Source organism: Galleria mellonella, unplaced genomic scaffold (assembly GCF_026898425.1).
Source record: "Galleria mellonella isolate WM207_F2 unplaced genomic scaffold, CSIRO_AGI_GalMel_v1 utg90, whole genome shotgun sequence".
Classification (NCBI taxonomy): Eukaryota; Metazoa; Arthropoda; class Insecta; order Lepidoptera; family Pyralidae; genus Galleria; species Galleria mellonella.
Genome location: NW_026442172.1, coordinates 1,892,636 through 1,910,016, shown reverse-complemented (window position 1 = coordinate 1,910,016; position 17,381 = coordinate 1,892,636). Strand labels below are relative to the sequence as shown.

The window sequence follows — 17,381 nt, the reverse complement described above, 5'->3', positions numbered from 1 at the left end:
GTAGCTACTCGTATATATTTATGATAGTGTATAATCAATCAATACATATTATAAAATCGTAACTGGACGGTGCCTGTACATGGAAGATATATAAGAAAAACTACTATAGTGGTGCTTTATGAACGCCATAGAACACAAAACAATGATATTTAGAATTTTTGTCTGTCTGTTTGTTTGTCTGTACGTTTATGCACGCTAATCTCAGAAACAGCTTAACCGATTTGAATGCAGAAATTTACTAATGCATTGCGGTTTATTCCACTTGACATTTAGTTTTTTTTTATTTCAATTGATTCATAAATAAAAAAGTTTTATTATAATCTAAAGAATCACATATAAAATGCTATAAAATAACCGATCAGTTGCATTAATTGAAACTTTTTTTATTATATGTATTATATTTCGAAAAAAATGTCTACTCATGTAAGAATATATATATATATATATATATATATATATATACATACTCCATAGTTTACCAACGTGTAAATAAGTATATTCTCTAAAATCTTTTAATCACTGTAGTTTTAAATTAATTGAACGTAGGTATTAAAAATCAAATTAAATGCAGCCATTTCAGCCTTATTATCATATAAAACATTTTATGACGACATGAATCTATTCTAAAAACATTACGAATACAGGTTACGCAGTATTTATGCCTTTGTCAATTTACGATTACGCACATAGAGCCTTTAATGGGTTAAATGTCTTAGGGAAAATTTCCAGCCTCATAAAAACAGGAAAATGTTATATTTTAATAGCGCTCTACAACAGCTTTTGTATTATTTTAGCACAAAACAAAATACAACGAAGGGTGTGCTTAAAATTATCTACCTGCTAATTGCATCATAAAAGGTTTAGTTAATTGTGATCTTTATAATTGAGTGCTAATTATTTCAATCATTTTTTAATAAAATTAATTTAAAAAGAAACATTAATATAAATTCATTGTCAAAAAGTTCATTATTGAAAATCAAGTTTGTGTACCCTGTTATATTCGTACTTTCCACGTACGTAGTTTATGATATTTCAAGGTATTCAGAGATAACATTGTATGGGAGATACATCTATTTTTCTTTATACTGAAACTCAAAACTTCGTAAAATATTGTATAATATTGTTTATTTTTTTCTAAATTTAATTATTAGTTTCAATTATGTCAAAAACAACCTATTTTCAAAACCAAAAATAGACTCTGAAGTTAAGAATTATTAGATGAATTACCGATATCTCTGGAATTTTCCAACAGTGTAGAAAATAAATTGAATAATATGTTGAAAATATTTTCTTTGTCGCATGTATTTGTTTTGTTTGCTTAGTATCAAATAAAGACATTTTTTTAATTTTTTGAAATAATGTATCAAATTGTTTATTATCTAAAAATAAATAGACAATAAAACTATAATTAACCAATAGGATAATACGTTAAATCTTTATATATTGAACAATACGAATCCATTCCTTTTATTTTTGGTAACGAGGCTTATCTTGCTCCCTATTTGCAAATATCTTTCATTTCTATCTATCCTGTTATTTGTTCCTTTTGTTATTTGTATAAAAGGGTTCTTTGAATTATATTTTGAAGCGTCAGTAAGTAGGAAAAACCTATTGAATTTCACACAAATATCGGTATACAATTCGGCAGGTGGTAGCGAAGCGACAGGCCAAGAAATTGTAATTTCCTCAACAACCATTAGCAAGCTTCCTGTCCATTGTATGATGATAACAGCCAGTGGCCGTCATAGTTGAATGTAAGATTAATGGCCCGCCTCCATCGTTATTGAACCGGTGTCCAGTCATTTTGCTGTAACAAAAACCTGCACACATCTTTATAACGTCAATTGCTTCCTGTTAATTTCTCTATTCAAACTGTTCCTGTAACGAAATTTTACTATTAATACAATTACTAGTACCACAGGTACTTAATTACTTAGCCATATGTATATATAGTAGTAGAACAACAATATCTCTGACACTAGAAATGTTTTATAATGAAATCGTATTAAAATTATTTTTATAAAAGTAAATTATTTCGACGCGTTCTTAAGTTCCTAACTAACTATTATCAATGGCTTTGCCCACATGATTCAGTATGCAAAATATAACATCTTTTTATAAAGATATATGATAAATATGTTTAAGTTATCAACCAATCTGACAAAGATAAAGGTTCTCAATTCGGTTGTATTTTTTTTTGTATTTATTACCTCATAACTTCGTCAGTTGTAAACCAATTAAATTTTTTGTTTTAATTTGAAACTACATATATACTTATTGGTCCCATAGATCACTTATCAAAATTAGTTCAATAGTTTAGTTTTTACATCAAAATAACTGATTTTGCTACTACTATAACTATTTAACTTGGTATTATTTTGTGTAACAATCTTAATTACAATATAAATTACCACAGTACAGGTACTGTATAAAACTACCTATATAGTAGAGCACAACATTTCAAAATTTACGATGAATCACGTTTACAAGTAAAAATCAGGTAACAATTTATAAAAAATGAATGTATCTTTTATACGAGTACAACAATATGTTGCTGGTGTTGATTGATAACTGTAATCAAAGGCACATGTCAGCGTCAATAAATTTATTTCACAAAACCGCCCCTTTCAAAACATTTTGTTTAAAACGCCTGCCTAATCCATTTTTTGCCGAATGTTAAAGTTTTTTTATTATTACCATAAATGAGTTTTTACCTTAAATATTCATCTTATTTTTCCAACTATGTTTAGACCTTATCTACCTACAAAAAGAAAGAGAGGAAAAGTAATGCGCTTCATTGGTTTAGAAAAACGTTCAAACATTTCTTTTTTTATAAGAGCCATATTTACTTGTAGATACAAGTCTTTAGTTTTGATTGTACATTGCCAATGTCTATGAAAATTATTCTTAATATGAAAAAATACTGCTCGTAATAATGCATTATCGCTGAAGAAAATCCAAAATCCATACAGACGAAATAGCGGAACTTAATCTTACTGATGTAATTAAATTGTAACTGAAATTGGAGAAATTGGAGAAATTTGATACGAGGTGTCTTAATAAGAGTAACAGAAGTCAAAATAATATATTTTTTAGAATTTTTGTTTATCTACCTGTCTATTTTATAAAGCATGAGTCACATAAAAACTACTAAACTAAATTGAATGAGGTTTTTGCCAAATTGTGTATTAAGGTCTAGTTTAAAATACGGTGTATGTTTTATCTTTATACGCCTACTCCCTACATTACCTACCTAGTTACCTACTTCTCCAAAGTCACGCATTCAAAGTTGCAGGCAAAAGCTACTCTTATATTTAAACAAAGGGCTCTGTACATGTGATTCGTAATATATAAGATATATGTGAATTAATATAATGCTCATTATGCTAGGGCAAGTTATTTAACTTACCCAGCATTCAACCTAAAATAATATACTGGGAAATCATTTACAAACAAATATCGTATATTATTATTATAAATGTAACTGGATAATTATATGTACATTTATTCGCTTTCATGAAAACAAATAACGTCACACATGAGAATATATTATATACTATACCTAAGGAACACGATACTTTAAGATTCCTAAATCGGCTTTTATACTTATGGTCAAAGGTGCTTTTCGTCAAAATACCCTTTATGTAAAAGTGCTATTTATATTGAAGTGCCTTTCGTGAAATTGTTTTCAATCTTGAAAACTTTCAGTTATCGTTGTCTCGATAATCATATTTGTATATTAAGGTAAGGAATGTTTTCTTCTGTCGAAAAATATTAGGAAGTCGATCAAAGTGGTACTATTTTTAATGTGCATTATATTTCTGTAACTATCGCTATAGTATATTAAATTAAACAATTTTTTTCGAATTCTAAAATACACTTCCCATTTTGTCCACTTCCAAAAGTTTGTTATTGTTACAGAAGCACGTAAACTTAATAATCTAACATAGCAACGTTATTTGTCTATACCATATACACTTATAATATTTTATAGTAATTGTCTTAAAGATTTCTAGAAAAAGGTGAATATAATTATTAAGTAAAAATAATAAAAATACTTATTTTTATATTTCTCTCATATTCTAAGTATACTTAAAGTCAACAATAAATAATATTCCTAAAAATAAACATAACAGACTTGTCATATAAATGTGTCGTAATAGTATAAGTATTCAATTTTTTGTCTTTTGTAGACCTTTTTAAAATAATGTAAAGATTATAGATCATTTACACATAGTAGATTTGAGTTTCACCTTGTATACTTACACAACACTTATTATGCAAACAGCACTACAGTCAATCTGTACCCGTTGGATACACTGACGTCTGTCTGGATCCGGGGCACGGAAACACCCCGTCTAGACGATAATCGAGTAAGCACAGCTGTACCTACAACATCCTCGCAACAACTTAATACATTTTAAACACCCTATATCCTTGTCATAGATCAGATTACAAACCTTGAATCTTCCTTTTACCAAAACTATTTAATATAGATACTTAACTGAACATGAAATTACATGTAATACAAAGTACCTATTTAACCAAACGTCTCATTATCAAGTCCCTTAAAATAGTTTATAGAACTCAATACAATCAACAAATTTATGGTATGTAGGTATTTCAAGTGAATTTACAAATTAAAAACTGGTCGTTACAACTGTACAATAGTAACAATAGTTAGTGTTTAATCTGTTTTTAATAAACTATTGTATCGAATTTCATTTCGAAACAACTTTATGCTTTTATTCACCACTATATACTATGAAATCATTTAGAATGTTATACACTACTGCATTGTTATAAACTTTTGCCATAAAAAATATACCGTTACACAAATAAATTCGATCGTAATGAAATTGGTACAGTGTAAACAAATACTTTCGAAAAAAAGTAATCATAAAATTGTTTCAGAATTGGTGAAGATATTAACATGAAAAGAAAAGTCGAATTTGGAACCTTCCTTTTTAGAATCTGTTAAAAACTTTTAATATGATTATTTTTAGATAAAAAAAGGGCAGATATATAAATTTGCCAAGGACATCAAGTCATTTTATACAAATATAGTACGTGACTGGATTATTCTATAGTCGGTTACTCGCCACAAGGATCATTGATATGCAACAGAACTGCTATAGACTAGCCTTAAAATCCACAGGATCAAAGCTACTTAAGAAGTTTATACAACAAGATCCTGAAGCGTGTACATAATCCTGTAGAAACTTGATATATTCATACCCTGCTCCTTTCCTGTTAATGAACTAAGTACTAGCTATGTGTTGAATTGCAACCTGTTGCCTTTGAGCAACTTGATAGGGTTAGTGATATTATATTCGAATAGTAGAAGAATTACATTTATACATGTAATTTAATTTTCTAATCCGTCTTATGAGTCTAAGCCCCAGTACGAGTCAATGTTAATAGTTATTTCTGCCGATACTTGTTACTAATATTGTCTAATTAGAAAAAGAAATTATGAAAAAATATTTTTGTTCATGATTCAAATTATATTCTAATTTGCACAGTTACATTACGATATTGGAATAAATTTAAATTTAATTTCGGAGCTTTATAAACGCAATACAATTACAAGTAATCAAATGATTTTTACCATTACCGACTTTTCGACGTGCATCCAATGTATATATCTATTATCATCTTGACAATCACTAACATTTCATTGAAGTGTGAATGATCTGATTGATGGATATGTTTATTTTTAGGAAATTATACAATTTCTAAACAAACAGAAGAAAAAGAACACAACGAATTTCATTAATAGATTTAAAAAAAAAATTATCACTATACTACAATAAATATTTAAATCATCTTCACAAGTTATGAAAAAAAATTAATGATTATTTTTAATATCAATAAATATCTTATCCTAATTTTATTAAATCTACAATCGTTATTTTATGCAAATAATAGTTTTTAGTTCTCTTTTTATACGTCGCAATCTTAAGCGTTATGCTAATGCAGTTATTTAATATATTTGTATTTAATACTAAACAAGAGGTACAACAACTATACGAAACAAAACTATACGACTATACAACTAATACGAAATTGACTACTAACTGCAACTGAACATAAATTACATTACATTACAAATTATGGTGTTTTTATAACAATAAAGGACAAAGCTATCCATGTTTGTGTAACAAATTACCATCCAACTTCTAGACATAATGTTGATAATTTATTTACTGCTGAAAGTGAACATTTTAGCTAATTTGATGTTTGTTTTGTTTCAGAAACACGGATCCCGTATGAAATGCTCGGCATGCAAGATCGTCGCGCACACTGCTTGCATCGATATACTTATGGATCGAGTGCAATTCACTTGCAAGCCCACATTTCGTGACGTGGGCGTGAGACAGTACCGCGAGCAAACTATCACCCACCATCACTGGGTGCACCGGAGGTCAGAAAAGGGCAAGTGCAAGGCTTGCGGGAAGGTGAGAAGCAATATTTAACGTAACACGTACTTGTGTTCAACATATACGTTGATTACATTACTTAGGTAACTAGATAGTACCTGTGCTTTTAAATGTTTATATATTTTTTACTTTCCTTTTTTTATTTAACTGTTTCAATGCAAAACATACTCGTATTTACCTGTTACTAATCCACTAATGCCACATACTTCGCAACGTTTGTTTTACTTGTCAAAAGTCAGACATAATTTACCTAACAATTTTTCACAACTCTTTTTCAGTGTTAATGAGCTCTTATAACCAACTAAATGATTAATTTATCATATAATAAGATTATTTTTACTAAAATTTAGAAATTTTGTAGTAAAACAGTTAACACTTACTTGGGAATTTCGAAACTAAAATATTAGCTTATCGTACCAGTCCTAATTGAGGCATGCAAAACCGCGAGATGTTGTTAGTGGATAATAATAAAACATATTAAAAATCGAAAAGTAATGCAGTCATTGTCAAATTTTAATATGAATCTAGCTAAAATAGGACGGAGCGAACAATTGGATATAACAAGTTACATGGTGTTTAAAAATAATCTAACAAAAACATTTCATTACCTAAATTTATTTATGTTAATGCTATATATAGGACAGGTATTAAAAAATATATTCCAAGCGTAGGTTGGTAATAATGTCGCCTATTATTATCTAGACATCTATGCCGAAAATATACGAGTAAACTAATGGAATAGCTGCTATTAAAGAAAAGACACTTGTGTTACATCAATTATCCTAAAAATACACTACGTTATTTAAATGCGACAGTAAATTCCATAATCGTTTGTAGCATATTTGTTAATTTTAAATTCCATATTCAAATTGCGTAGACAAAATCCAAATAATTTCGTTACGTTTATCATTGTATCTATCGATACGTTATAGCGTAATAATTTTTGCAGTTAAACTCTGATCGTTTTTAAGTTGTGAAACCTCCTTATTCATAATAACGTCAACCCTCTCATAAACTTATTTTAGCTATTGAACTGGTTTGTCTCTTTATTTTACTCTAAATTCTTAATTTGAAAGAAAGTGACAAAACAGTGAAATAGTTAAAATAGATTTGTTTTAGTTTTTTTGAATAAGAAGGAAAGACTGTAGCTGAAACTTCTTTTAATGTAGATCTCCCTTTACGTCAAACGTTTCAATGAAAACATTTTTTTCCATTGGATGCTTCCGCGGTGATATTTATTACACCAAACACTCCAGTGGCTCGCGAATTGAGCAGTAATGAAAACCTCCACTGTATCAGAGAATAAAAAGAAATTCAGGTACGATCCTTAATCTATGTACCGGAGCGATTCAGTCGTTGAAACCATTTTTTCGTATTTTCGACCTGGAATGGAACATTTGCAATTAAATATTTTATAATAATTATTATACTCGTATTTATACAGAATAGAATAGAAGTAATCTTTACCCCGATAGATTTATTTACAACCCTTTTTAAATCGTAAATTTCTTGTTATTGTACTGCTAGGTTCAGGATGTTATTATTTGCTGAGAATAACCCGCAAGAAACTCAACAGTTACTCTTTTCAAATCGTTATGTACTCGTATAACATAATTTTACATTTGCTAGGGTACTGTGATCAAAATTAGAATTAAGTTCTATTTATATGTATGTATTTATAAAATGCATTCTTACATATATTTTATAATACAATACAACCAAACAAATATAACCAAGTAACATTTTTTCATTTCTTTGTTAGTTACAAGTCATTTGGCAGGTAATACGTTACAAACTTTGAATAAGATACTGACAAAACGACTTTCTCAACTTCATTGATTTCTTTTACCCTAAGTTTTTACCATAACCGAGCCACTGGTGTTACTAACTAGTATACTGTCATAAAAATAAGCCATAATGAATATTGTAGTTTGCTTTCGAAGTAATAGTAATAAATTAATACATACATACATATATACGTATCTGTTACGCCAAAAAATTAATAACAATAATAAAAATCAGTAAAAAACGAAATGAAACCCTACGTCAACCCAGCGTAATAATCCGTATATCATCTTCCTACAGAGTGACATGTAACTAACAATAGAACGTCAATAGATAGTTAAAATTAAGATAATCTCTAATAATTAAAGAATCAAGTGTTTATAAATACCGACCTACACGGTCTACTGGGTAAAGTAAAAGATAATGAGAAAAGTTCCCAAAGACCCACCTATGCCCATTAACATTTCAACCGCACGCTGCCTGCGACAAACAAGTACCATTTGTTCAACGCGAGGATGATCAAACTTAAACAATTATTTAGTTCAGTGTGTCGTAGGTGGTGTTTAATTATTTATGTGTTAAATCGAAACTGCAAGCAAGCAAGGAAGAGTAACCATATTACGCTGACCCCTAATAATAATTTAGATAAGGGTAGGAAAATGATTATGATCGAAACTGTAAGCCTCTCAAATAAAGACGGTAAAAATCCTTAAAATTATAAAATTAAAAAAATACTTGAATCATAAAAAATCATTTATAAAATTGAAACTATTATAAATAATTAATCTATACTTATAATAAATCTGTAGAGGTTAATTCTGTACATGAAATATATTTCCAAAATAACTATCAAGGGATGATAAGTGATCGATACTGATGCCAAAAATGCAATCAGTAAAATTGTTGTCTGTCTGTCTATCTGTCTGTTCGTTATAGAAACAAAAACTGCTCGACGGATTTTAACGAAACTTGGTACAATTATTCTTAATACTCCTGGGCAGGTTATAGTATACTTTTCATCACGCTACGATCAATAGGAATAGAGCAGTGAAGGAAAATGTGTCTGTTATATCAAAACCACTGAACCGTGGGGAAGGACATAGGCTACTTATTTTACGAAAAACGACGGAAACGCGGACGAAGTCGCAGGGAACAGCTAGTAATTAATAAATTACCAGATTAATACTAAGAATCTATCGCGTTATTTACAAATGTACTTATGGCCGACTGGCTTGGATGGATTAATTAATTTTTATTTCTGTATAATTAAGCATCCCAATTTTAAAATTTGCTTGTCGTAAATAAGTACATGACAAAATTAATTAGAAATAGAGACATGAGTCGACTAATATGATAATTTTACTTATTTCGTTATTTTTGGTCTAATAAATTACTTAAATATTTGTTTATGTAAACATTATAGTAGTATAGTTAATATATATTTATTGTTAGTCAGTCGTATGTGAAACAGATTTCAGCATCATAAGAGAGTAGCTCGAGTTGCAACAATGGAAAATATTACTCCCTTGAGATTTAATTATGTAGTTCAGTGTTATGCTTTAACGTAGTTTGCATGGATCCAATATTAAACGTATAGTTTTTACCCAATACTTTTACACGGTTATATTATTTCATAAATAGAGAAGAATGGAAGAGGAAAACATATTACGCCGATCCCAAATAATAATTGGGATAAGGGTAGGAAGATGACGATGATGACTATTTCATAAATATAAACATAAAGATATATGAGAACTGTATAGGCACAGTTCCTTAGCCTTTAGTATAAATGGGAAGAAAAAAAAACTATTTGCTAACAATTATTGGCACGATTTTTGACACTCGATGCTTCGGGAGGTATATAAGCTAAAAATAATTGCGTTATCTATGTTTTAATTTTTATTATTGTGTCTGAAATATATTATGATTTTCTATTGATATGTACTTGACCTAAATGTAACAATGTAAGTTTTTTCGTGTACTATAAGCACAGTTATTATTTTAAATAACTATTATATATTAAAAATGGAAAGTAAATGTATTAGAGAATTCAACTGATAGTGAAAGTTGAAATTATGGAATCGACAACAAATGAAAACGCCGCGTTGTGGATAATTAATTGAATAACTGAAGTGCACGCCGGTTGCAAGGTTGTATGTCAGGATAGGTGCTTAACGGATCGATAGGGTATTCACCCTCAAGCTTGTTAAGGGGTAATAGCCAAAAGAGTGGAAAATTACAGCGTATAAATATGGGTTATTAATACTGCTTTATCATTAAATTTAAATTATTATTGATAATAAACTGATCAGTATATTTTATGTTATTATTTAATATTTTTGTACAGATAGATAGATTTAAGTCAAATTATATATATATATATATATATATATATATATATATATATATATAGCACACTTAACAGATATACATTTATTATACATATAATTAGCCACTTACTGACTACTATGATACAGGCCTGCCTAGCGTAGTAATCAGTGTATAATAAATTGGAAAGCATTAATCTTGGATTATATAAAGCTAATTGTCAAATTAACTTTTTTTTTATAAGTGCTCTATATACTTACGTATATGACGTAATATTCTCATTTCTTTTAAAATAATTCACGCCATTTTTAGTATTGTAAGTATCCGAATAAATTACATACAATTAAATTAAAATTTCCGAAATAAGAAAACAGTACAGTGAAAAATATCCACCTTGGATATTTTTCACTGTACTGTTTTCTTACTTAAAATAAATATAATATTTATGTATAAATATAAAGATATCATTAAGTATTATGCAGACAATTAAATGTCATTCATATATTAAATTAAATTGTTATGACACAGTTACTTGGGTTTTTAATAAAACTGCCACCATTTTCAAATGACTTCAAAAAGAAGATTTTAAATTCGACTTAATATATTTTATCAAAAGGATCCTTATTTTTTAAATGATTGCTTTCAAAATCTAAATCTGAATATCCGATGTAAACTTTCTCTGTTGTCGAAATAAATTTAAATGACCGCCATTTTTATTTTCATTGTTATTTGACCGATCGCTTTCAAAATCGATATCTGGGGCTCCGTAGATATTTCAAATATAGATCCGGTGTCAGAATTAATCAAAGTGCCCGCCTTTTTCATTTAAAAATGTTTAAAGTATTTATTTGGATAAGGATTATCAAAATAGCATTAATAATTTAAACTTAAGATAAAATACAATTTAATAAATTTTAAATTTAGTCAATTATAATTAATTTACTCATATTTTCTATTACCATACGTAGGTATGTCTAAAAACTCGCATAAAATTAAAATAGCTTACACTTCCATTAATTATGATACCGATACCTGTTTTAAGTCTGCAAAGATTATGAGATATTAAAAAAAGGGTAAGGAAAATAATTCAAAATGGTTGTCACTTTTAGTGGCATTTCCCATTTATATTTAAAGTATACATGGCTCTACCAACACTGATTTCCAACTTACACCTCAAAATTTTACTAATTTTTGGAGCAATATGAAAGAATTATAAAGTTCTATCTACCACATTCTTTGGAATATTATAATAATAAATAAATAATATAATTAAACATATAAATAAATTTAAATATTGTAAAGAATTAAATACATACTAATAATATTTTAAGATACAATCTTCACCTAATCTATCTATATCTACACCTTAATCTAAAGTAGGTAATAATTTCTAGTCTGGTAACCCATATACTGTATACTCATATCTGGTACGCACACATGTATAAAAAGTTTTAACAGTTTTTTCGAAGTGTTTGTAAGGAGATTCTACATCTATATAATTTTAGGTATTAATATTACGCATTTTTTTTAATTTATTACTTATCTATTGATTGCATTTTGAGAGACCTCTTAAACTAAAAACATCGAATTCTCTATTCTGATCCAAAAAATAAAATAGAAAATATCAATAAAATCGGTTTACTATTGGCTACAGAACTATAAAAATATTCTTAAAGATATTATATATGTATATGGTATATTATATATACAGTCGTATACTATACCTCGAAATTGACTTTTTTGTATTATTAAAAATTATGTGTATTTAAAATATATATATATATATTCGTAAATGTTTTTAAACGTACAACATAACTGTCAATCAATCTACAATAAGTTTATCTTAAGTGTAAATAATAGCAAAAAATAAAGGTTAATAGGAATTATATACTGCATTCCGTGCTTTTATAAACAAATCTGTCACTCGGATAATATCATGAATGAGTTATGTGTAAGACGCACCCTCACAACTGCGAGCTACGGCGTTCGGCGGTCGCTACGGCAGCGTACAAGCTAAGCACGCTCACTGCACGCTCCCGCCCAACGCTCTGTCAAGCTAAAATCATTTGCATTTACCTCACATTTGCCTCGCCTGCGTCACGACACGAACGCTAGAAGCATAAAGCGAAATTAAAACTTCATTTTTAATGACGTGTTAGCATATCATACCGCATAGCTAGCTTGCACGGTTCGCTCGTTTTTAAGTCGTTAAAAAGGGGTTTCTAGGTAACATTATGAATTGCGTTTCATGCAACATTCTTTCATTTAAACTTTAACTTGGAATATTTTTTTTCATAGACATTGTTTAGGTATAATAACATCCATTAATTCAAATATTTGTTTATCATACACTGTTTTGAAATTTTACATAAATGCATATGTACACTAATCTCGGACGGCATATTGCACTATTGTAGCTTGGATATGCTTTTACAGATGATAATAATTGTATTAATAAGTAAAAAAATTCTAATGTTACATTTTTGATTGATTTTATATTCCTATCAATTACCATATCCCTTTATCATCTGTAAATGAACGTAGTATCGTATTTTCATGTTTTATTTTGCATACTTTATGTTTGTATTTTGTGCATGTTGTGTGTTGCATGGTTGTTTTATTGTCACAGTCATTCCGGCGCAGTTGCTGTGGGTCGTGCATATCAAGACAAGAGTCTATAGACAAGCCCTTACGTGTAAACAATGAAATTTCGGACCGCGTGCGTATTACACAATGCCTGTCATGTAGGCAGGTCCTATAATCAGACGTTGCTTATTTCACATGTTAAAAATTGTCTTTAAAAGCTTTTACGACTACAATAAAACCAACCTTGTCCTAACTAGTAATAGGCAAATAAATTCTTCCGCTTACTTATATTATTAATTACTAAATATATAAATAATATGTTTAGTTGTTAGTAATTAATAATATAAGTAATATAATTAATTACTAACAACTAAACATATTTACTTAGTAGTATTACATACTTCTTCACATATATTTTTATACTTTAATTACTGTGATGCACATGAAATACAAATGTATAAACTTATGTTATATATTTAAATTATAAATCAAATTTCTATTTGCCAACAGTCGCTGCAAGCCAAACTATCTTTCAGCTCGAAAGAAATCGTGGCTCTGAGTTGCTCTTGGTGCAAAGATGCTTATCACAACAAAGAAAGTTGCTTCAATCTTCAGCGGATAGGAGAAGAATGCTCATTGGGTATGTACACTAACTAATAATAAACGCTATAACTTTTACATTATTATACATACTAACTATAATTATTTTAAAAATATTAGGTTCACAATCCAACATTATTGTGCCACCATCATGGATTGTGAAGCTGCCAAGGAAGGGAAGTTTCAAATCTTCATTAAGAAAATCGCCGAAAAAAAAAAGTGCATCAAAAAAGAAAAGCAAAGACTCAAAGAATGAGCAGAAAACATTTGTGATAAAGCCAATACCAAGTGTGAACGTGAGACCGGTGTTAGTTTTTATAAATCCCAAGAGTGGAGGAAATCAAGGTGCCAAACTCCTACAGAAATTTCAATGGCTGCTGAATCCTCGACAAGTTTTTGACCTAACTCAAGGAGGACCTGGACCTGGGTAAATATTTCCTGTATATTTTTATGATTGTAAGAATATAACTTGACGACCCATATAATAAAAAATTGCAACTGTAGGCTAATAGAACTAAACGTCACTAAATACATTGATCGATACCTTTCACGCGTTGCCATTCCTATTAATTAACATGTTATGCTTTTGTACACTTGTAATTTTAAAACTATACCCCACTCTAATAATAAATCAAAGTTATTGTATTACTAAAGATGCCATTACTTTTAATGTGTGTGTGGGTAATTGCTTTAGTATTATTTATACAAATGTACTCTTTGTTTAGGAAGAACATAGCAATTAAGTCAGTATAAAATATTTACCTTATATACTGGTAACTACATTCTCTTGATGTACTAACTTAGCTACTCATTTTGAAAATAATTTTGTTGATTTTGTATTTTGTTATTATTCCTACTTTTTTTTATTTTATTAAAGTTAACAAACAGTAATACAATATATAATTATAATAAGATTACATTTAAATTTGATTAATAGTACTACCAACAACGTTAACTACAGATTGCTACTGTAGAAAATAACTAACAAACATGTTTAACTGCAACATTATTCGATAAATATTAAATTCACATAATTTATTCTTACTTAGACACCATATTCTAGTATTATAAATATAGTTTCTGGTTTTAAATACATAGAAAAGAAACATCAATACAATGTGGTGTTAATCCGCCTTATACTTACATTGTAGTAATCTAATTCAATAAATAAATGATATCAAAAATATCTGATATCATTTATTACTATTTGATAAAATATTACCAAATAGTAATTTCGTATGTAGGATCTTAAATTTTCACAACTCTAGACATAAAATATGGAGGATTTACGAGTTGAACGTGTGTACTGCCTTCTTCCTATTGCATCGATGAGAAAATGTTTTATGATCACTTTTCCAATTTGACCGAGCAGTGAACGTTTTCGCCTGTTATTTATTTACATATGCATATAGGATGTAGGTGTTATTTATTTGTTTTATAAAAAAGAAACTGACTGATCAACTTTATTTCCAAAACTGACAGTTGGCACAGGAGTTTTCTGTAGATATTTGTAGCTGAAATACATACATAACCTAATCGGTTCAATAATATTAACTCATATTTTTTTATGGGTAGCTTATAAGTAAGTAAAGTAGGTAGATAGGTATCTAGAAACACAACAATCCAATCTGCATACTTTTACAGATTTAGATAGAAAAGAAAATATCGTTAATTGACCTAGGCAAAAATTATTTTTGTAATATATGCTTAAACAATGGTTTTCAAATTAATAACAATCCTAATAAATTTTCGAGCCCGAAAGACCCCGCTGCACGAATGGCCAGCGTTTTATTTCGTCGTTGTATAATAATAATCTTAGAATTGTCGGGGTAATGGGAATTGATAAAGCCGTCTGAGCCGCGTTTAAGTGCTCTTTAGTGCCAGTGGAGCTCTTTCACATTTTGTTGATCGACTTGATTCAATTGGAACATTCATTTTTTGTTATTAGCCATAAGACTGTTTAAAAAATCTACAACCTATGAGCTTCTAATGTTTTTTTAATTATATGTAGGTACATCTTTATATCTCTTATATTATTAGCAGACTCTTAAAAAAATCTATTATAATTATAATTTTTTATTCGTTATTATCAGTAGTATTGAATTAAAAATATTGTTTTCAGTACAGTAAAGCTGACAATAATAAATTGTCTTTAGCCTACTAGAAAACCCCACTACTGCTATTTACGTAAATATTTTTAGAAACATTTATTGAATGTAACCGTTAATCCCGTCTTAATATAAAGACGCAAGATATGCGTGATATCCGGGCGTAGCACGCCAAGGGGTGCAACCTGCATCATTTCACCGACGTTGTCAAATTAAGAAAAAGTTTATGATACGGGTCACACTTGAAAGGAGCCACGCAAAGCTAATTTTTGTATTCCGACTAGGTTTGCCAACATCTCATACTTGTTATCTGGATCTTACGGAAGACCAGCTTAACAAACTTAAGCATCTTCAAAACGTTTGTATCAGGTTTATTTTCGGTCTTAGAAAATATAATCATATTTCCCAGTTTCGCGCTAAGCTCAAGTGGCTTCCTATTCGTTTTTGCCGAAATACTCACATTCTTTCACTGCTCCACACTGTCCTTTTCAACTCTTCTTCCCCTCACTATCTGAAGGAACTGTTTGAATTGAACTGTTTGAATTCCTACATTCCGTCAATTCTTTTAATCTTAGGTCTTATGAGGCCTCCAACTGAAGACTCTCTAAAATAGATATAATGCTTTACCAGTTTCCATACGAAATATAAAATGTCTGGCTAGTTTTAAAACAAAACTTAAGGAGTATTTGTGTAAGTGTATATATATATATATATATATATATATATATATATATATATATATATATATATATATATATATATATATATATATATATATATATAACATATATATATGAATGTATGTGTGTGTATATATATATATATATATATATATATATAACAATAAGCAGGGATAATATTTATATTATTATATGTATCACATCTCCCATATTTAGAACTACCAGAACATATTTAGAACTTTTCATCGTGCCTCCCACCAAATTGTTTATAATTACTCCTCTCCATCCAAAAGTTGCCTGGAAGAGATCGTTCTTAGCGATAAGGTCGCCCATTGTTTTCTCATTGATTTTGATTGATTGATTATTTCTTGTAATTATTTATATTTATAATAAGTTTACTATTGTAATCTTTTGGAGGAAACAATAAAGAGTATCTATCTATCTCACATGTCACAAGTGAAATTTCTCATGCTACGCCAAAACAATACATCACTCCAAGTATGTCGCTTCACAAAGAGCTACAAATCACTCTAAATGAAATCTCAAATGGTTGCACCATTCGGATTTATTTGTGAGTCACCGACTGCGCTTGGTTAACAGTGATATGAAATCGCATCATACGGCCGACTAGGCCGTACAGAGTGAACGAATAGAGACTTCACAATACTGTGCTCTTATCATAAAAATCATATTTCACGTCCTTTTTAAAAGGCTGGCAGCACACTTGCAATACCGTTGATGTTGTGGGTGATCATGAGCGGCGGTAGTCACTTACCATCAGGTGAGCCGCATGCTCGTTTGCCCCCTGTGATGTAAAAAAATAGCGAATAGTAGCGAGTATGACTCTAGTC

General features: G+C 29.2%; 1 protein-coding gene across 6 annotated transcripts in view; it reads left to right on the top strand.

Annotated features, from left to right (window-relative positions):
* Nucleotides 1-17,381, top strand: part of LOC113523305 (eye-specific diacylglycerol kinase) — a 198,511-nt gene that overhangs the window by 153,526 nt on the left and 27,604 nt on the right. For 5 of the 6 annotated variants that reach the window (XM_052902427.1, XM_026909215.3, XM_031907653.2 and 2 more), the window contains 4 exons: nt 6,258-6,461; nt 13,186-13,275; nt 13,653-13,782; nt 13,863-14,169. In XM_052902427.1, coding sequence (XP_052758387.1) covers nt 6,258-6,461; nt 13,186-13,275; nt 13,653-13,782; nt 13,863-14,169 — 731 coding nt within the window. The remainder of the gene's footprint in view (nt 1-6,257; nt 6,462-13,185; nt 13,276-13,652; nt 13,783-13,862; nt 14,170-17,381) is intronic. The other variant, XM_031907654.2, reaches the window with a different exon arrangement.